Source organism: Oncorhynchus clarkii, chromosome 14 (genome assembly GCF_045791955.1).
Source record: "Oncorhynchus clarkii lewisi isolate Uvic-CL-2024 chromosome 14, UVic_Ocla_1.0, whole genome shotgun sequence".
In the NCBI taxonomy this organism is placed as follows: domain Eukaryota; kingdom Metazoa; phylum Chordata; class Actinopteri; order Salmoniformes; family Salmonidae; genus Oncorhynchus; species Oncorhynchus clarkii.
Genome location: NC_092160.1, coordinates 16965292 through 16987978, shown reverse-complemented (window position 1 = coordinate 16987978; position 22687 = coordinate 16965292). Strand labels below are relative to the sequence as shown.

Below are 22687 nucleotides of genomic sequence, written 5' to 3'. Positions count from 1 at the left end.
AACTGAACTCTCATATTAATATGGTAAAGCTATTCCCTTAAACATTTTGATTTTTCAAAAGACAGATTTAACATCTATCTAATAGTCCAATCATGCTGTAAAAGCAGGTGGTTCTACTCTTTTTGGCCATTTTATGGTGTTTTGTGGTGGAAAACTGAGCGGGTCATGCATAACATGGCTAGAAATGTTTTAACAATGACATTTGTTTGGTGAAGCTTGCGTTCAATTGACACTGTGTTGCACACAACAAGCTTACATTCCACCTGTCTCAATTTATGGCTGATTTAAGATGAAATCATCAAACCTGTTACGGTCAACCCTGTTAGAAAAATTAGTTGATTGATAAGTAAAAAAAATAGAAAAGAAAAAATGTAAGTAACAAATAATTAAACAGTAGCAGTAAAATAACAATAGCGAGGCTATATACAGGGGATACCGGTAAAGAGTCAATGTGCGGGGGTAATTGAGGTAATATGTATATGTAGGTAGAGTTAAAGTGACTATGCATAGCTTAAACGAGGGGTCTGGGTAGCCCTTTGATTAGCTGTTCAGGAGTGTTAGGGCTTGGGGGTAGAAGCTGTTAAGCCTTTTAGACCTAGACTTGGCGCTCTGGTACCGCTTGCGCTGCTGTAACAGAGAGAAGAGTGTATGACTAGGGTGGCTGGAGTCTTTGACAATTTCTGGGGCCATCGTCTGACACCGCCTGGTATAGAGGTCCCGGATGGCAGGAAGCTTTGCCCCAATGATGTACTGGGCCGTATGCACTACCCTCTGTAGTTCCTTGCGGTCCGAGGCTGGAAGCCGAGCAGTTGCCATACCCCCTACCCAACTAATGTACCATTTACCTGTGTGTGAGATGGTGGGAGACCCTTCCTCCCGTAGGCCCCAACCAGTGCATTCTTCTGAACAGAGATGTTGAACTTGAGGAAACGTGGCTGCTCCATAGCCAGCCGAGAGCGCCAGAACACCCCAGGCGGTATTCCCTGACCTACCCTTCGGCCCACTTCCACTTGCCCAGTGTCAATGGAGTTGTTCTCTTGATGGACAGCACCAGTCCTGCCTGGAAGGGAGAAAGAGAGAACACTGAGATAAAGCTAGATGGACATTTTGTGAAGTCAAGCTCACCACAGTTGTATACAGTTTTCATCTGCATTGATTCCATTTTCAACAAAATAATATTTCTCAATATTACCTTAATTTAAATAAAATTATGCAGACACATGACTCCCAGTCTATATCCCTGGCCCAGTGTGTATCCCGGGCCCTTATAGATATGAGTCTTGCTCATTAAGTCAGTCAAACATGGAAATACCAGACAGCTTCAGTAGTTCCAGGTATTTCTATTTCCTGGCACAGTTGATGATAGAAACTTCTTTATTCCCACTCAAATAGACCTCAGGTGATTGCTTCATCATGAGACTGGAACAGATTGTTTCACCATTGATTATTATATATTGTTTTGACCTGACGAAGATCAGTTTCAGATCGAATCGTAGTCAATAAAGTGGTGAATTGGGAGCTTAATAATGGGCCTTCTTGTTCTTCGACATTGATTTCCCTATCTTTTGTGTGGTACTTGTGATTCACTGCTAAATGTCTAGGATCTAAATGTACTAGCTGATTCATTACCTGGTACAGTAACAAAACAACAGGACAAGGAAGTGATGATTTTAAAAGGTTAGCAAGCAACAAAAAAACACTTGAGCATGAGTCATTCTCACATGAAACGCATTTAGAGCATTTTTGCCTGATATTTATTTCAAAAACCACTTAGGATAAATATCTTTCTTACAATGGACTTCCAGAGTTTTTGTTTGGTTGAAATAAAGACACATTATTACAAAATACTGTGCAGTATTGCAATGGATCGCTGGATCAATATTGGACTTTGCACACACACTGCTGCCATCTAGTGGCCAAGATCTAAATGGTTCCAAAACTGCAATATTATATTATGGCCTTTCTCTTGCCTTTCAAAGATGATGAAAAAAATTATATTTGAAAACACATGTTTTTTTGTTTGTATTATCTTTTACCAGATCGAATGTGTTATATTATGTGTTACACATTTCTACAAACTTCAAACTGTTTCCTTTCAAATGGTATCAAGAATATTCATATCCTGAGCTACAGGCAGTTCGATTTGGGTATGTAATTTTAGGCAAAACATTTTAAAAAATGGTCCAATCCTTAAGAGATTTAAATTAAATCAGTGGCCTTTTTTTGTAAAGGTGAAGAAAGGTGGCATGCATGTGGCAGACATTGCATACAAGATGACAGACACCTACTGGTAAAGGCTGAATGTGTTAAAGCTGTTTGGACTCTGTCGTTCACAATTCAGAAGGTACCTACAGTATAGGATAGGCTCCAGTCTGGGACCGTTTTTGTGCTGAGCCATACGCATAACATTCACAAAGCAAAATGGACAAACAAACAAACATCCAGTGCAATTAAAGGCTAGAAACTTAATCAAAAATATGTGTTCCTTCCCCAAATGTAATCTACAGATATAACAAGTAGGTAAAGAAGTAGGTCAAGGGCTAAGGTCCTTACCATAGTCAACTGAGAGTACTGTCACTATGCTTGGTTGAGTGGGCAAAGCCTTCCCCCCTCCGTTCTCAACCGCTGGTTTGTTTTCCGTTTCTTGAAGTTGCCAGTTGAGTCCGAAAAAGTGCATTGCTGTAAAGTGAACAAAAACAGTGGAATATGCTAGGGTTAGGGCAATCAATCAAATCATTACAAAACAAAATGCGTGCTGCACAGCATTTCTAGGAAAAATAGATCAGACAATACATCATTTTGTGCCCTGTGGTGGCTTGGCAGTTAGCACCCCCGCACTCAGCACATGAAAGTGGTCATGACTCAGTTCCTTCCATCCCTCCTTCCTTCCTTCACTCTTTCCTTCCTATACTTCCCTGTATCTTCAAGAAACATGCCTGAAAAATACTAAAGAGTAGGAATTATTTTGTACTAGGTTATCCTTACTATGGGTGCGCCACATGTAGGCTAAGTGCTCTACTGTAAAACCCAACAGGGGCCAGACACAGCAAGCTCAATCAATACTGAGGAAACGAGGAACACTGTTGTGTCTCTTTGGGGAGCGCTGTTCATTAACACAAACAGCACTGCATCAAAGAGCGCAGCGGGACGTTCTATTTAAAAACCCGAATATTGTCACCAAACAGACAGGAGGAGGTGGACAACGTGCAGCAACATAATGACAGCCCAAATCAAAGCATCTGGAAACCCCAAGTGTATGTATTTGTGTGCGTCAGAAAGAAGGTCAAAGAGGCTTCAAGCCTCAAACTCTCTAATTCTCTTACGTAACCAACCAAACCGCCATGTTCTTCCTCCAACCTCTGTCTCTGAATAGATTGCTATTAAGCTGCATGTCTTGTTGTTTGGGGAAACTGGGTCTTCTATGAACACAGTGAGAGGGCGAGGCTCCTTCAAAGATCGCCAGCCGGGGAGTCGTGCTGAGGAGGCAAAACTCTGATTTCCCAGTGTTTTGATCTGAGGTGGAACTTTTTTCAAACGGGCAGGGGAGGGTATGGGGTATTGACTGCTTAAAAAACATAGCTAATTCACAAGGGATGAAGCAGAATCATAGAGAATACGGAATTGGAGAGGGAGAGAGACAGAGAGAGAGAGAGAGACAGAGAGAGAGACAGAGAGACAGAGAGAGACCAAGGCAGAATGATGTGTGCTTGTACGTATGTATCGGACTGTGTTCTTATCTGTGGGCTGGCAGAGGCGGAGTGTGCTAGTGCATACATAAGCTATTTAAGACATCGCACCTGGCAGGTGTTTTGGCTGCAGATGAAAGAGAGGAAGGTGAAAAACTCAACCTGAGGCAACTGGCAAAGAAGGCCTGTATCTGTTTAACTCACACACTCACAATCAAAAGAACTCCCACATAGGAAACACACTCATGCACTCACGAGACCACACACACACAAACACACACACCTTAAAGCCATTGGCGCACTCATAAGCTATACACGCGGAATCCAGAAACAAGCCAACCCACCAAACATGCACAGCAAAATCACATGCAACCAATGACAGAGCACGATATCATGAATCAAAAACACATGGCAGGTCCAGATGATAGAGATAATATACATGGATATTAATATAGCACTGTAATGGCCCTCTGCTATGGAGAGCACTCTCCATACTTTTTCTCCATTGCCTCATTTCTCCAGACATATTTCTCTCTATACGAGCATGTTATCCTGTCCTCCCTTCAGCACCATGAGAATGCTACGGCAGTTCAGGGGAAAGTCACACAGCCCAAGATTAAGAGAGTGTATGACTCAGGAGGACAGAAAGGACAGATAAATCTCCACCCATTTTATCGCTGTGGTCAAGCTGCTAAAGGTTGGTGTAAAAACCAGACAAAGCCCCTTCTGAAGTGGAATTTTGTCCTATGGGTGAGGTTGATGCGTTAAACTAAAGCCTGTGTTCCTAGCTTCCTGGTCGAGATGAAAGCACTTCCTTGAAGAGATTTTGTTGCACCAGAAAATCTTTATAGCTCTCGATTCCTCACATCCTCTCTCATCGCCTCTTCTCAAAATGCTTTGGTGAAGAAGGCTTTCAACTTCTTAGGATAGTTCCCTTTTTGGGGGTTATGCCCCATCAGCACATGACATTGTCACAATGTTGCAAATCGGTTGGGAGAAGGTCAGTCATGACAAGTGATAACCTTGTGATAACCTAATGTGACTGGGGTGCTGGCATTTTGTTTCTTCTGACAGTGTCATTGTAGGGTGTCGAGGGGGATTTCAACTGTGTCTGTCTTTCAGGGCTCCTGTGGAGCTGGGATATGTCAGTGATGTCACTCTGTGGGGCTGGGTCATGTCAGTGATGCTGATCTGTGGGTCTTGGTCATGTCAGTGATGCTGCTCTGTGGGGCTGGGTCATGTCAATGATGCTGCTCTGTGGGGCTGAGTCATGTCAGTGATGTCACTGTGGGGATGGGTCATGTCAATGATGCTGCTCTGTGGGGCTGAGTCATGTCAGTGATGTCACTGTGGGGATGGGTCATGTCAATGATGTCACTCTGTGAGGATGGGTCATGTCAATCATACTGCTCTATGGGGCTGGGTCATGCCAGTGATTCTGCTCTGTGGGGCTGGATCATGTCAGTGATGTCACTCTGTGGGAATGGGTCATGTCAATCATACTGCTCTATGGGGCTGGGTCATGCCAGTGATTCTGCTCTGTGGGGATGGATCATGTCAGTGTTGTCACTCTGTGGGGCTGGATCACTGAGAACTGAAGGCTGGTGCACCACTTACGTTGAATGGAAAGCCATTTATATTTGCAAGGATAATATATTTGAAAGGCCAAGTTGTAGTACAGTAGTTGTCCAGCTAGTTCTTATGCTTTTTCTATCCACAGCTTCATCTTTGGAGAGTGGGTGTTAAGAGTGCTAAGCCTCCTCTAAAACACCTGAGCAATGCTCGAGGCTTGCTTAGTCGTCTGTTTATACCACAGTATATAGAGCATAAGCAGAGCAATGAGGGAGGGTCATGGTGAACTATGCACTAATACAACAATGTAAACAAGGAGGGCCCATAGTCACAAGGAGGGAACATAGTCACAAGGAGGGGCCATACTACAAGGCTGCCATAGTCACAAGAAGAAGCTATAGTCATAGTCAAAGAGGGGCCATAGTCACGAGGGGGGCATAAGAAAAATGGGGGGCCATAGTCAGAAGGAGGGGCTATAGTTACAAGGAGGGGCCTTAGTTACATGGAGGGGTCATAGTCACAAGGAGGGGCCATAGTTACAAGGAGGGCCATTGTCACAAGGAGGAGCCATACTAGAAGGAGGTGCCATAGTTAGAAGGAGGGGCCATAATCACAAGGATGGGCCATAGTCACAAGGAGTCACAAGGAGGTGCCATAGTCACACGGAGAGGCCAGAGTCAATGGAGGGGCCACAGTCACAAGAAGGGGCCATACTAGAAGGAGGTGCCATAGTTAGAAGGAGGGGCCATAATCACAAGGATGGGCCATAGTCACAAAGGGCTGCCATATTCACAAGGAGGGGCCATAGTCACAAGGAGGGGCCATACTACAAGGAGCGGCCATGGTTAGAAGGAGGGGCCATAATCACATGGATGGGCCAAAGTCACAAGGAGGGGCCATAGTCACAAAGGGGAGCCATAGTCACAAGAAGAAGCCATAGTCACAAAGAGGGGCCTTAGTCACAAGGGAGGGCATAGTTAAAATGACGGGCCATAGTCACAAAGGGCTGCCATAGTCACAAGGATGGGCCACAGTCACAAGGAGGGGCCATACTACAAGGAGCAGCCAAAGTTAGAAGAAGGGGCCACAATCACATGGACGGGCCATACTCACAAGGAGCTGTCATAGTCACAACGAGGGGCCATAGTTAGAAAGAAAGGCCATAATCACAAGGAGGGGCCATAGTCACAAGGAGGGGCCATAGTTACAAGGAGGGGTCATAGTCACATCGAGGGGCCATAGTCACAAGGAAAGGCCATAGTCACAAAGGGGGCCATAGTCACATAGGGGGGCCATAGTCACATGGAGGAGTCATAGTTACAAGGAGGGGCAATAGTGACAAGGAGGGGCCACAGTCACAAGGTGTGGCCATAGTCACAAGGAGGGGCCATAGTTACAAGGAGGAGCCATAGCCACAAGGAAAGGCCATAGTCACAAGGGCGGGCAGAGTTAAATGGGGGGGGGCTATAGTCGCAAGGAAGGGCCATAGTTACAAGGAGGTGGCCATAGTCACAAGGAGGCACCATAGTCACAAGAAGGGGCCATAGTTAGAAGGAAGGGCCATAATCACAAGGAAGGGCCATAGTCACAAGGAGGGGCCATAGTTAAAGGGGGGGGGGGTGGGGGGGGGGGCTATAGTCACAAGGAGGGGCCATAGTTACAAGGAAGGCCCATAGTCACAAAGAGGGGCCATAGTCACAAGGAGGGGCCATAGTCACAAGGGGGGGCATAGTTAAAAGGAGGGGCCATAGTTACAAGGAGGGGCCATAGTTACAAGGAGGGCCCATAGTCACAAGGAGGGGCCATAGTCACAAGGATGGGCCATAGTCACAAGGAGGAGCCATAGTAGTTACAAAGAGGGGCCATAGTCACAAGGAGGGGCCATAGTCACAAGGGGGGGGCATAGTTAAAATGAGGGGGCATAGTTAAAAGGAGGAGCCATAGTTACAAGTAGGGGCCATAGTCACAAGGGGAGGCATAGTTAAAAGGAGGGGGCATAGTTCAAAGAAGGGGCCATAGTTACAAGGAGGGGCCATAGTTATAAGGATGGCCCGTAGTCACCAGGAGAGGCCATATTCACAAGGAGGGGCCATAGTCACAAGGAGGAGCCATAGTAGTTACAAGGAGGGACCATAGTTACAAAGAGAGGCCGTAGCAACAAGGAGGGACCATTGTCACAAGGAGGGGCGATAGTCACAAGGAGGGGCAATAGTTACCTATACAGTAGCAGAGCATGATTGAAAGCAGGACAGCCATGCCCACTGCGCTCAGGGCGGTGCATCTCCAAGAGCAGTGCTTGGGCGACTTCTTGAACTTGAAAGCCCCTCTGGAGAGGGTGTTTCTGGGTAGTGGACGTGCCGGGGTGGAGTACACCGCCCCAGTTGCCATGGTGTAACCTGGGGTTGCCGTGCCGAAGAAAGGGGTTGTTCCTGTGCCCGTCTTAAAGAGGAAGTGTCTAGGGAAACAAACCAGAAAAATACAAATTCATATTAGATAATGAATACAGAATCAAATACACATTTATTTGGGTGTACTGTATATTCCTATTAAACCTTTATTTATTCAGGATAATCATTGAAACAACATATTTTTGCAAGAGAAACCATGGACATATCATTATTCTCCAATGTGAATTGTATATTCAATAGGATAGGCCTCAGTACTAACCCTGACATTGTAAAAGGTGAAGCTAAAAGTACCTCATAAAAACAATCATCTCCCACTTGCTCTTTAACTACAGGGACCGACTAATAGGCCATTATACCTGGGGTAATTAAGGAGGTTTAATCACAAGCACCACTCTGGCTTTGCCACTTAACTTCTTTAACCCGCGTGGAAACCTCTGAAGTAGATAAATTAAGCCTTGATGCCTCTTTTGCTATCACTTACGGATTAATGGCTAAATGTGTGCAGGTTGGACCTAGTAAAATGTGACAGACTTACCATTTGAAGTGTTCTCTGTGTAATTAAACTTTTACAGCCCCTTCTTGTCAATACTGCTAACAGTAGAAATAACAAGGGTTCAACTGTCTCAGTGGGTTGGAGCATGATGCTGACCACACCAGCGTTGAGGGTTCAATTCTCTCAATATTGTAGCAAGTGTGCTAGGGAACTGTGAGTAATTGCAATTTATGTTCTTTATGTTGCATTATCTCACTAACCGTTGTACCTGTGAGGTTGGTTCTTGGTTTGTTACATCAGGGCTCGCATTCATGTGTTTTGTTGGGGTGGTTGATCCGGCACCTGTGGGCATGAAGTGTGTGCCAGGCTATGGGATTGGCCCTCCACTAACTGTTGGTAAGAATCTTTCTGCTGTCCCACTAGCCTATTGGTGCCATTTGGGGTTTGATACATAAATATACCCATGAGTTTATAAAGCCATCATTCTACTTCCCCTTCCTTACCTCCACATTACAACATGTCACTGTCACATTTTAAGTTCCTTTTTATTAAAGCATCTGCTAAATTATTTATTAACCTAGTTAACTGTCACTTTCCATGCCAACACTTAAATTACCACAGCCTTGCCACAGCCATGTTGTTTCGTTAATGCATCTGATCAATGGTTTTCTAATAGCACAAATGTCTAATATGGGTTGTATGGCATTTCTAAGCCCCAATTGACAAGCATAGTCATGGATAGTATAAGTCTCTCTCTGTGAAAGAGTACAGCATGTCACGGAGAATGAAGAGTGTGGTATCTGAACAGGGGTGTTCGCGGATCTGGCAGGATGTATGGTGTATTCAGCAGCTTGTGTGAAAAGTTGGAGGTCAAGTGTATTATGAGCTTAGTGATCTGTAATATGTCTGTTTTTCTTTTCTCCAAGGTTGATGATTGATGGATTCATCTCACTGTTTGGTCAGAGAAAAGGGTTGGCGGTACACCTATTTCTGAGGTAGTTCAGTAAGGATTTGTGCAGTGATATTGATTTGAGCATACAGTGAATAACTGGGGCCAATTTAAGAGCTGCTTGTCTACGAGAATGAGCATACGGTGGTTATAGGGGTCTATTTACGAGAGAGAATGCACCAAATGATTTCATTTCACACATAGTTGATATTGAATAAAAAGGCCAAAAAGTTAGTTCACAATCAAATGGTTAGTTCACAATCTGAATTATTGAATATCAAGTCCCACTACTCATCTACAGAATATTAAGCATTTTATATTTATTTTTTTATTAATTTAACCTTTATTTATCCAGGTTTTTCTCATTGAGATTACATCTCTTTTCCAAGAGAGACCTGGTCCAATAGCTGCAGGGGGGACAACGTTTCAGACAAAACAATTTACATAGACTAACACAACATTAAACAAAACTATAAAACACACATACAATACAACAATTACATATTACGTTAAAAAACACAAAAGTCTTGACTAAAAAACAGCTGTCCAAAAGACAATTACACTCTTCTATGATATATACATCGATCAAGTGTTTAAACTCAACCAATGAAACTAGATCATCAAATTTCAAAATGTTCAGGAGAGAATTCCAGGACCACGGAGTAACTAAAACTCTTTCTACCATGACTTGTTCTAATTTTTGGTACTGTTAGAAGCACATTTAGAGTAGGAATTTATATTTATTTATGGACCTGATTAAAAATTAACAGAGATAAAATGGCACAATATGGCCTTATAAATCAGTGTATACCAGTATTTAAGCCTACGCAAGGTCAATGACAACCAGCCAACAGTGCTGTGGAGATCACAATGCTCTCAGGACAGTGGTTGAGGCCTGCAGATATATAACATCACTAAACTCTAAAACCGCCAGTAATGTACATCGTACCAGCTCCTTCCTGGCCTCCTAAGAAAAACAGGCCTTATGCCGGTAATAAAAATCTATTCTCAGCACGAGCTTCCTATCAAGTTCTCTACATGCACAGTGAAGCTCAGCTTATCATCAACCCACACACCCAAATATTTGTACACTTTAACTTGCTCTATAGTATGTCCAGCCAACGTAGCAATGACATCATTAGTAACATGCCTGGCATTTGAAAATACCATGCATGTTGTTTTACCCAAATTTAGAACCAGCTTTAAATCATACAGATTTTTTTGTATGATGTTAAATGCTCTTTGGGCATTTTCAAAAGCTAAAGATAAACTACTACCACTTGAATATAGAACAGTATCATATAGATAAAAATTCACATCTGCTGTTTCAATAAGATTCCCAATGTTGTTGATATACAAAATGAACAACAGTGGGCCCGAAATAGAACCTTGTGGAACACCTGAGCACACCTCTATGTACTCAGATTTACAACCATCCGCCACTACACATTGTGTACGATTTGATAGGTAATTTATAAAACAATCTAGAGCATGACCAGTAATTCCACAACATTTTAACCTTTGCATTAACACAGCATGGTCCACGGTGTCAAATGCCTTCGACAAATCAATAAAGACAGACACACAATGTAACTTCTTGTCAAGAGCACAGTGGATGTCATTTAAAACCTTCAATGTTGCTGAAATAGTGCTGTGGCTAGACCTGGAAGTAGGCCTTTAGCTGCCTACTAACTAAGGACTCCAGTACCTTTGACAGTACAAACAATTTTGATATGTGTCGATAGTTGTCAAGTAGGGAAGGATCTCCACCTTTCAGGAGAGGCAGTACAAAAACAGATTTCCATAACTTGGTGATTTCCTTAACATCAAGCGTGAGGTTAAAAATACATGTTAAGGGGGAGCAATGATGTCTGCAGCTAGGTGTAAGAAGCAGGGGTGTAGTTCATCAGGGCCAGGGGATTTTTGTCCATCAATTTCTTTCAAGGCTTTACACACTTCTGAAACAGGGAAGGATGAAAAGGAGAATCTGGTGAAGGAGTGCACAGGGGTGTCAGGTAATTTCATAGGGGGCTTAATTATACCTTTTCAAATAAACTGGCTGCATCTAAACAATTTTGATTCAAGGCTTTCAGAATGGAGGTTCTCTCAGTTACAATCAGTGTGTCTACCAACAATTGTTTGGGAAGCGGTGTATCTTTGTTGCACTCCAAACTTATGACTACTTGCCAAAATTTGGATGGATTTTTTAAATTATCTGAAGTAGATTTCAGGTAGTGGTCTGCTTTCAATTTACGGATCATAGCCACCCCCATATTTCGAAGACGTTTAAAAGCCATCAAATCATCTACCGAACCAGTCCGTCTTGCTTTAGCCCACATAGCATTTTGATCCCTTATAATTTTAGTAAGTTTCTTAGTAAACCAATGGTTTTCTCTGCCCTTAATCCTGAATTTTTTTAAAGGGGAACTTTACTGTGAAAATTATGCGTTAGATCACTAAAATCCACTGTAACACAAAGCTGCCTTTTGGCACACATTTTCTGTTGAATAAAATGGCAAAATGTTGAAAAGCAGTATTGCAGTATTGTGTTCTGAATATTAACTTGGCTAACAGACTGCCTGCTAACAGTGGTGGGTAAAATGAAATGCTTTTGGAAATGATTACCAAACACAGTGGCGTGATAAACGTCTGCGGCTATACACACAGGATGATCGTCTGTAATCAATTAGAAGGAGTGTGACGAAATGAAGCACATTACTATGCTAATCCTGGCAGCTCTATTGATGTGTGTGTGTGCATGCGTGCATGAGCGTGTACGTCTCTTTGAAATGGCCATCGCACAAAAGTAATAGCAAGAGCCGGGTTCCATTGCTCTACTCACTTCCTCGTCATCAGTTTGACATTTGAAACACTTGAGGAGGACAAAAGACAAAACATACAGTGGGTAGATTTGGACCTGGGCTAAGCCCTTCTGCACATCAGAAACAATGAGCACAAACACCCTTTGACTATGTAATCTGCCTATTAGCCATCGTATTGTTAGCATTAGCATTTCAAGGTAAAATGATGGAATAATACGGCTCTTTAATCCATGACCAAGACAGCCTACCGATGTGGCAGGCACCTAAGTCCATCTCTCTCTCCCTTTCTCTCTCACTGTCCCTCCCACTTTTTTTCTCTCTCGTCCTATCAGTATCTCTCCCTTCCTCTCTCTCTATTTTTTCTCCCTCTTTCGGACTCTTGCTCCCTTCTTCTTTTTTAGCTCTCCCTATCTCTGTTTCACTTTTTTTCTTCGCCCCCCCGCTATCCTATGGAACCACCTGCTCTCTCAGCAGGGGAACTGGTAGCAGGTGCTAACCTAGTGCAGCAGCACACATCTGTGTGACAGTATTTCAGGGGGCAGCCCCCTGGTGTTTCTGGGCCATGTTGCAGAGATCAGAGTGGCGCCATTTTGAGATGCTTCCCCACTGCGCCCGGGCTGCTGCACATAACCAAGTAATGTTGTTTGACTCGCTTTAAGACATGAAAGTGTTGTTTGAGTACTTGGGGGATGTGTGCATCACGGTCACAACATGAGAGATGGATGATCTGTTGTTGATTTTTAATGATAATCATTTAAAAACACCACAATCTAATTAAGTATTTACTAATGCAGTCCATGTACAGTACACAAATTATTTTCATAGCTTTAAAAAAAATATATCTGGAAGAATTTCCCATAGAAGACAGAGACCTACTCTCTATTCTTTCAGGAGTAAGGCACCCATCCTGACATTCTATCGTTGCATGATTTTAGACTCCAGACATAATTTCATTTTACGAGCAGACTCCCCTGACAGGTGAATCTGATGAGGGCCGACAGACCATTTATAACAGTAGCGTGTGGAACCACAAACGTTGAAGCTGTGTCATAATAGCCGTTTCAAATGCTCTTTATTGAATATGTGTGACAGAGAGTTTAACTGGATTCCACAGGACGCACGAGACAGCCTAACTGCACCTTATTGAGAACAGTACTTATAGTATATCTGGTATAAATATATTATAAACCAATTTTACACATTTGGTTCATTTTTAAAACTAATCTGGGAGGGCACCACATTTAAAGGATAATGACCTGGGCGACTTTCCTCTCGAGGCCAATAGCAATTCACACATAAATGGGATTCAGTGGCACCTTTGTATAACACTAATTGAAAATATCTGTATTTCTATAGAGGCGAGTGTTAAAAAGTGGAACCTGAGTGGTTGATTGAAAGCCCTCCACACACTTATGAGATGTGGATGTATCCATAGTGGTAGGGAACAGTCCGGAACAGAACAGAGGAGGTAATAACAGGGTTATATTGGCAACTAATTGAGCACTTTATATCGAAGAGCTGGAGTGTTCTCAGCATGGATTGGAACAAAAGCTTGAGTGTAATAATTTCTGAAGAATATCTATTCGGTTAGGAAACCTTCATTTCTCACTTTGAAAGTAGTAATTAGATTTAATTCAAAGGGCGGCTAAAAGCCTAAAACTCTTCCAGATTTTGCTAGTTTTATGTCAAGTCAATTCATTTGGAAATTCTTTTAAGTTGGGTATTTTTGCTTGAGAGTCAGAATATTTCACTCCCTGTTATGGACTGAGGTTGTTGAATCCCTTAAAAGATCAACAAATTGAATACAAAGCAGGGATGCTGAAATATAACATGGAGGTGTAAAAAATAAGGAAGCAGGTGACAGCTGATATCATATAACATCAGCTGTTTTGAATAGTTATGCATGTCTGCTTTGCGCACTCAATATTGGAACATGACAAAAATAAATGCACAGAAGTGACCAGTACATTAGGCATTTCAGGAAATGATAGTCAGTCTATTACCTTTTGACAACACAGACAAACAGCTCTAACTGAACACTAATGACTGTACACTCCATTGTACACTGCATTGAGAATATCTATATAGAGAGAGACTTGTGAAATGGGAGTCTAATAAAAATACATAATGGGGCCCATACATTTCCTCTTGGATAAACACATTAGTAATTGGATGCAGCTTTTCAATAAGTTAACAGAACTGTTCGTTATGAATGTAAGAAGGAACGGGGCCAAATTAGAATGCAAATGCTTTGAAGACCACATTTGTAAACGATCAATCTTCAGTTGCTACATCCATTCTTGGACTTACAGTACCAGTCAAAAGTTTGGAAACATCTACTCATTCCAGGGTTTTTCTTTATTTTTTAAAACTATTTTCTACATTGTAGAATAATAGTGAAGACATCAAACTATGAAATAACACACATGGAATCATGTAGTAACCAAAACACTGTGTAAATAAATAAATACAAATATATTAGAGATTTTTCAAAGTAGCCACCCTTTGCCTTGATGACATCTTTGCACAGATTTGGCATTCTCTCAACCAGCTTCATGAGGTAGTCAACTGGAATGCATTTCAATGAACAGGTGTGCCTTGTTCAAAGTTAATTTGTGTAATTGTATTCCCTCTTAATGCGTTTCGGACAATCAGTTGTGTTGTGACAAGGCAAGGGTGGTATAGACAAGAGAGCCCTATTTGGTAAAAGACCAAGTCCATATTATGGCAAGAACAGCTCAAATAAAGAGAAATGACAGTCCATCATTACTTTGAGACATGAAGGTCAGTCAATGCGGAACATTGAAAGGATGAAACTTTGAAAGTATCTTCAAGTGCAGTCGCAAAAACCATCAAGGGCTATGGGAAACTGGCTCTCATGAGGACCACCACAGGAAAGGAACACACAGAGTTACCTCTGCTGCAGAGGATAAGTTCATTAGAGTTAACTGCACCTCAGATTACAGCCCAAATAAATGCTTCACAGAGTTCAAGTAACAGACACATCTCAACATCAACTGTTCAGAGGAGACTGCGTGAATCAGGACTTCATTGAATTTTATTATCATCAAATTTCTGCAAATAAACCACTACAAAAGGACACCAATAAGAAGAGAATTGCTTGGGCCATGAGCAACATCAGCAATGGACATTAGACCGGTGGAAATCTGTCCTTTGGTTTGATTAGTCAGAATTTGAGATTTTTGGTTCCAACCACAGTGTCTTCGTGAGACGCACAGTAGGTGAACAGATGATCACCTAATGTGTGGTTCCCACCATGAAGCGTGTAGGAAGAGGTGTGACGGTGTGGGGGTGCTTTGCTGGTGACACTGTTGGTGATTTATTTAGAATTCAAGGTACACTTAACCAGCATGGCTTCCACAGTATACACCATCCCATCTGGTTTGCGCTTATTGGGAATATCATTGTGTTTTTCAACAGGACAATGACCCAACACATCTTCAGGATGTGTAAGGGCTATTTGACCAAGAAGGAGAGTGATGGAGTGCTGCATCAGATAAACTGGCCTCCACAATCACCCGCCCTCAACCCAATTGAGATGGTTTGGGATGAGTTGGACTGCAGAGTGAAGGAAAAGAAACCAACAAGTGCTCAGCATATGTGGGAACCCCTTCAAGACTGTTGGAAAAGCATTCCAGGTGAAGCTGGTTGAGAGAATGCCAAATCTGTGCAAAGCTGTCATCAAGGCAAAGGGTTTACTTTAAAGAATATTACATTTATTTTGATTTGTTTAACACTCTTTTGGTTACTACATGATTCCATATGTGTTATTTCATAGTTTTAATGTCTTCACTTTTTTCTAGAATGTAGAAAATAGTAAGAATAAAGAAAAACCCTGGAATGACTTTTCACTATTACTGTGTAAATTATTGATATGTACCCATTAAATGCCTCATGAGCTTAGTTCAACTGTCGTACGCCATCCGAACCCCAAATATTAGCTTGTTTACGCCAATGTTTGTAAACAAAGTAAATGTACGCTAACACTGTAAAGCCTCAAAACATGGTTAAAAACTATAATTGTGATATAATGATGGTCAGTCCTTGCATCCACAGCTCTGTCTATGAATTTGAGAGCGGTTACATTTCTCCAGCACCATCCCTCAGCTTTTTATCGAAACGGGGCAGGGAAACACTTAGTTATTGTTTCAACCACTGATTGCCGCTTTAATGAGGGCTGTAGTATGATTAATTCATTCTAATGAATCATAACATTAGCTAGTGTGGTCAGTCATTGTGGTTGTTCTATACTTTAAGCCATACTAAAGTTATAGTACAATGGGTAGAAGGAGGCAGGTTCTAAAACCATGCAAATTATAAAACCCCTGACCCTTGTTTGTCCCATTGCATTAGTTATCACCATGAGTTGAACAGAGAAAATACGTGATATGATTTCTGTAGGCATCTCTTTGCCAGTTAACAGAACCAAAACCAGCATGCTGAATGCCTAATATATGTTATCTGGTGCCCTTGTTTGCATTGAACAACTTAGTAGTTTACTGGACAAGCATAGTTATATGCGTAGCTAAGGCCGTCCCATCTGCCCCCTGAGGTTACCATGACGCCTGGTTCCTTCTCACAGCGAGGAACTTGCTTTAGAGCACAGTGTGCTGCAGATAGTAATTTCTATACCTGGGTGATGATAGGTGTGTACATATTGTTTTGTCAATACCAGCAAGGCAGTCAAGGTTACAGTGATGTTAGTATTCAATTGTCGTGTCTTCCTCAGCTTGGATGAACAAATGCTGCATAACCCAATTGATTTGGTCCTATCATGATAGCGTCTTACTGCATGCTGCTAAAGAAAAACGTCAAGGCCCAAATTTATCTAGGATGTGTAAGAGTACTCTGAGCCCAGGAACCATCCGGCTGGAATGGATTCATCCACCTGTGTCAATTTGAAGTAGAACGTAATATACTTTCCTGGAATGGTATGGACATTTTGAAACCCCTTTATGGTTTGGAAATAAATAACACTGATGTTTTTTCTCACGGGGGAAATGCTAGACAAAGACTCTTATGACAAAGTAGCTTCCTGTGCAGGGCATCTTCAACTGAAAAAAAATAATCTATTTAGACCGAAGTGCCTTCTTGTAAGTTACAACAATCTGATTTCAGGCTGGCAAGCCTCTGGAAACCTGTGCTATTCCATTACCATTATGCCAAACCGCTTTGGATCGTATCAAATGTTGCGAATGATCCATCTCCAGGTCATATTTCCTTTCACCTCAAACGTTTGCTGGTGCTCTAAACTGATTAACTGAACTGATGAGGCAAAGTCCTAGCAGAGGCCCTCTAACCATCTCTTATTGTTGATGAACTATGAATGATTAGTAATTAGTGATAGTGCATTAGTTGGGATTATGTCCAGAGGTAAGATTGTGTTTGTGAGAGATATAAAATGATTTCTTCATGCAATGTAGATTGTCCATTTGGTTTCTTTGAGAAATAGAACAGACTCACCTAGTTGACATACTTTTAATGCAGTGGGCTAAATCAGGGTCACTCTGAAGCTGTGTTTGAATTTCCATATTAACATACTGTATACTACATACCTAATGAGTATACAATACATACTATATACTATTCGTTAATTTTAGTAACGTAAACTCACCCCATTCCGTACAAATGTGCGCAACCGCGACATTCAAATGAGGCTGCAAAGAAAACCAATGGGACTATAGTGACTGTGTTGACTTCAAAATCTGGGGTGTGAACTACGCTTCTATTCAAGCGTTGATCGACATGGTAATGGCTCTATAGTATTGGAGAAAAGTTGAAAAAACGGACCCTCCGTTACATTGTGACGTGTCATGTCGTAACGTAAAGCAACTATTTCTGTCTTATAATCTCTCTCCACCAGGTGTAGCACTTCTGTCATCGTTTAAAAACAAGAAATGGACAGTGACGGGGGTAAGGGGGGATACCTAGTCATTTTTTAAGTCAACACTGCAAGCAATCATGACTCTCAAAGCCGCTGTTTACTTCTGAAGATTAGCTTTAGCACCGATTCAAATTCGACACAAACCTTCAAATAGGTATGTAATGACACATTATATAAACTCTTTATAGTGTTTAATTTACATTTTAGAGGCAATAAGGTGATAAGTTGGACAGATCGAGTTAAAAAAAGCAGTTTTCCCACATCATCTCTCCTTCTCACTATCACACATTAGTTTAGCTTCCCCACCTGCCATTTTTAAAAAGACCCGACGGGGCTCATTGCCTGCTTGAATCATGCAGAAACGGGCAGCGTGGTTGGTCTCTGCATGAATTTAGTTGGAAAGGGGAGAAATTGTGCTTTACAATGGTATTGACATTCCAGTTGATCTGGAAGTATAACGTTTTTTGAGCGCTAAAATAAGGTCAATTGTACGGACCAAGGCAATGTACAAAAGTGAGTGAGTTGACGTTATACCCTAAACGAATGGTATCCTTTCAGTTGAGCGTACTAGCGCTGTGCCTGTCTACCGGAAGTTGATGCTGTTGCTATGTAACCTCTTGCTAGCTTGTTAGCATAAGAAATGACTAGCTAGACATTTTATGACTTTGGGTGTGTTCTTAAATTCAATCTGGAGTGCCAGAGTGCGCTCAGAATGTGCTCTGGGCATTCATAAATTCAGAGCGTTGTCAGATTGTCCATTTGTAAACTCAGAGCGTTTTGCTCTCCGATCGTTCAGTGTACAATGTACGCTCTGGCCGGTGAGTAGGATTGATTCGAGCGTTCTGACCTTACAATGGCAGTCAAGCACCCAAGCTAACTGGCTAACGTTGGCTAGCTTGCTAGCTACTTTCAGACACAAAAATGAGAGAACACATCATTCTAACCATTTTACTCGCCCTAGCAGAGCTGGTTATGCTGTTTTTATGTCATCCAGAGTGTTTGTGACTGTAACTGTGCTGCTGGGAAGTTATTCTGCACTCTCGTACACTCAAAGGAAGGTGCTCTAAAATTGGAGTAAGTAGCCAGAGCAAATTTACGAAAGCACCCGAATGTCCATTGAGAAACGCAAAACGACTATACCACTTAGCTAAACTATGAATGAAGGGAATAATCAAGTCAATGAACACTGGATAGTTAGTTAGATAGCTTATAGTTAATATACTGGCAAGTTTGATGTATTAGTAGCCAACTAATGTTAGGTAGCTAGCTAACATACTGCTGTAATGATATGCTATGTGGTTCGTAAGGATAGGGTAGCTAGCAAATTGTCAGTCAACATAACGTGAAAGTTAACTTATTTGAAAAGTCATTACTTCATTACATTGGTCATAATTAGTTAAAGCTATGAATTTGTATCCGCTCCCGTTGGACTTTTCTATTTTCTGCCATTTTCTTCAAATCTGAAAACAATATGAAGCCATAAGCATTTTCTGAAGAATTTCACCATGGGCCTTTAAAAGGACGGAACTATTGTCCACTGCTTGTAAACTTCGTATTTTGTCGAATGTATGACATCCGGGAACTTTTGGCAAACTAACTTTATCCATACTATGACCAATAAACATACCATATACTCAATTTATGTCACAAATAGTATGGTTAGTGCGGTTAGTATGAGTATTCGAACACAGCTAGAGTGCTTCCTGGTAGTTTTTAACAAATCTACTTTGAAACCATAGTATACACCTCACACACATGGTTATGGGCTATAAAAAAAACAAGACACCTGTACCATGTCAGATATAGAGTTTAAATGTGTTCCATTTTTTGTTTGCATTCCAATATTACACTTTATATACATCACAGAAGACTGAAAAAATAACAAAACCATTTGACATAGAAACACCGGTTTTTTAATTATGAAAAAAAATATGAATACAATTCCACCCATGAGGCCACTAGTCATTTTACTGTAGGAAAGGGCTACCCATGACAAGGAGACCAACAGTTCCACTGAGATGCACCAGAAGACACATAGAGAAATGTACATTCAGATTATAACAAACCAACCTCTTTCTTCTCTTAAGTTAAAGGGAAACGTCACCATTTTTCAACTTCATATTCATCAACATATGTACAATTTAGTGAATTTCTATGTTTTGTAGTAAAAGGAAGATAAGTGTTTCATCGGTGTGCATCATGTGATTTTGACCAATTGCGAGGAAGCATTGCCTACTAATTGTTTACTAATTGGTTGATGATGTCATTGGAAACCCTTATCTTCCTATTTTTTTACTACAAAACCCAGAAATGTGTCTTTCTCACATATGTGCTGGAGATGAGAGGAATATGATGTCGAATATTTTTTTTTACATTTCCCTTTAATGTACATGTAGATATGACGCTTTCATCGGGAATACTGATCTTGCAGATGAGTCATTCCCTAAAGGTGCGATTGGTCATCATATCCCCAGGTGTATTGGATGTTAAAAACTGTCACAAACCCTCCAGGTGCATTGTGGGTCACTCACCTGCTCTCCAGGGCCACATTGCTGCCCAGGACCCAGCTGTCCTGCAGCTGGACACATTCTGCTGCGCTCTGTAACTCGGCCACCAGGCCAGCCGAGGGGGGAGGGCTTGGGCTCCTCTGATTGGCCAGCGAGCCGCGGCTCAACGAAGTAATGGACGGGTGGTGTTTGTGGTGAGGGGGAGGGGCTGGTGGTAGAGGAGGCGGGCCTTGTTGACTCGACAGTTGGGCTCCTGTTCAAAAGGAAACAGAAAGAGACTGTAAGCACATATGAGAACACTTGAATGTAAAAACAAAAAAAGTATAGTACACCTGCTTGGCATTGCATTGGATTGCTACTATCTTGTGGGGGAGCTGCTTGCAATAAACTGGTGATTGTGTTCTGTATAAAGCTGTGGTTATCTGACAAACCAAGAAAAGTAAATGCAACCTAAAATTGCTCTTCAAATGCATGAGATGCTATAGTCACAAAAAAATATTGATAATTATGGCAAACACCAACTGGCTGAATGTTGGGTTCTTTAACCCAGAAGGTCATTTATAGAGACAGCTGTTTCTTTATGGGAGCTTAACAGGATGTTTCACGTTTGATTACAGCCCGAAAAGACTCTCAAATAACTAATGACCAGAACATCCATTAGAGCGCTCAGAGAACAGGTTTTCCAATTTCACACAAAGCTGTGTAATTGGCCCCCGGAATGACACGTCGTGATTATCTATCCATCTTCAACGCTAAGAGGTAAACCTACAATGCTGACATTTCTGATTTGCTCCTGTAAATTCCAAATGGAGGTGGGTTTTTTAAGGGTTAGGGCAATCTTTGAGATAATTGAAAAAGTCAGGACTTTTCTTGAACTATGTCATCTGCATTAACAGCATGCTTTGATAGGGTAAACAGCTGGATATGAATTTGGATTTTGGCACAATCCTTGTTACATGCTGGATGTCCTAATGGTCACCTAATGGTATGCTGATGTTTCTACTTGTCATTTCGCTGATGGCAGCCCTAGAGAAAGACCCAGAAACAATATGACAAGTTAAGGCCAGTAACATGGACTGTGCTAAAATAATATGACAAGAGTGAAGGCCAAAAATAACAACTTTGTTTGAAGGACATCATGCATTGTTTCAGTGAGGCTGCCTCTTTAGTGGCTATGCAAATTGTCCCTGTCAGTGTGCCTTTGCCTCTCGCTGCACACCTGTCAACACGAAGCAAACCTCCAGCAGCTGACAAACAACCCCTACGTCGCTTCCGCAAGGCTGAGGAAATGTATGCGTGTCATTCAGAAATAATTTTCTACAGGAATTATTTCTCAGCTGTATAATTCATTACGGACTCGGGGCCTATGGGAAGGGCAGGCAACAGTTGACATGACAGTGTCCTATTTCAGGGTTATAACCTATGTAGATATTGTTATAATACTGTGTGTACTGAGACACATTATGAGTTAAATCAACATAGTCAAACTTTTCATGTAAAAGTAATACATTATTTATAAAAAAAATATTTAACCTTTATTTAACTAGGCAAGTCAGTTAAGAACAAATTATTATTTACAATGATGGCCTACAATGTTAGAAGTTCCAGGAGGGAACATCCAAGGCAGGGTGTAATACGTTACCGACATGTTTTAATAGGGCACAGACACTTTTGTTCAGTTTCAAATTCCTCAAAACTCACCCAATGAATGGCATCAAACACATGTTCTAACATCAAACACAACAGAAGCAGCACGTGAAGTGACAACCATTTAACCATCTTAAAACGTAAAATCCAAAACCATTCAAAGTTACTTTTCAGACACTGAAATAATAATTTAATAAGCTTGTATGAATATTGCATAGTGTGAGCTGTGGGTGAAATGTCTGAAACATTGATCTGCTATGGTGACCCTGTAATGGTCTATTGTCTATTGTATAGAAACAAAGTGTGAGCTGTTGGTGAAATGTCTGAAACATTGATCTGCTATGGTGACCCTGTAATGGTCTATTGTCTTTTGTATAGAAATATCCTATGTTAGGAACAACACTACACTTTCAATGGTTTATAGTTAAGAAAGGTTTTATGTATTTCTACTAGTTAATGTTTATTGGACTTTTGAGTTAGTTTGAGATAAGCTTTACAAAAATCCATTGTTATTACAATATTGTATGTATCATACTGTAGCAGACCTTTCAACCAAATTGTATGTTAATGTAAATGATCAAAACATCTCATTTGAGCTCAATAAAATCTTGAAACTATGGAAATGCCTCTATCTTCATGAGTTCACCTTGTGGGGTCAAATGTAGATTAGCAAAGATATTGACTGGCTCATTGTACTG

The 22687-nt window shown here is 41.4% G+C and overlaps 1 protein-coding gene across 1 annotated transcript in view; it reads right to left on the bottom strand.

Moving 5' to 3' along the window:
- Positions 1-22687, bottom strand: part of LOC139366354 (teneurin-3) — a 147973-nt gene that overhangs the window by 73034 nt on the left and 52252 nt on the right. The window contains exons 3-6 of the mRNA XM_071103736.1: positions 20367-20595; positions 7475-7713; positions 2554-2679; positions 846-1060 (exon numbers count right to left, since the gene is read on the bottom strand). Of these exons, the coding sequence (XP_070959837.1) occupies positions 846-1060; positions 2554-2679; positions 7475-7713; positions 20367-20595 (809 nt within the window). The remainder of the gene's footprint in view (positions 1-845; positions 1061-2553; positions 2680-7474; positions 7714-20366; positions 20596-22687) is intronic.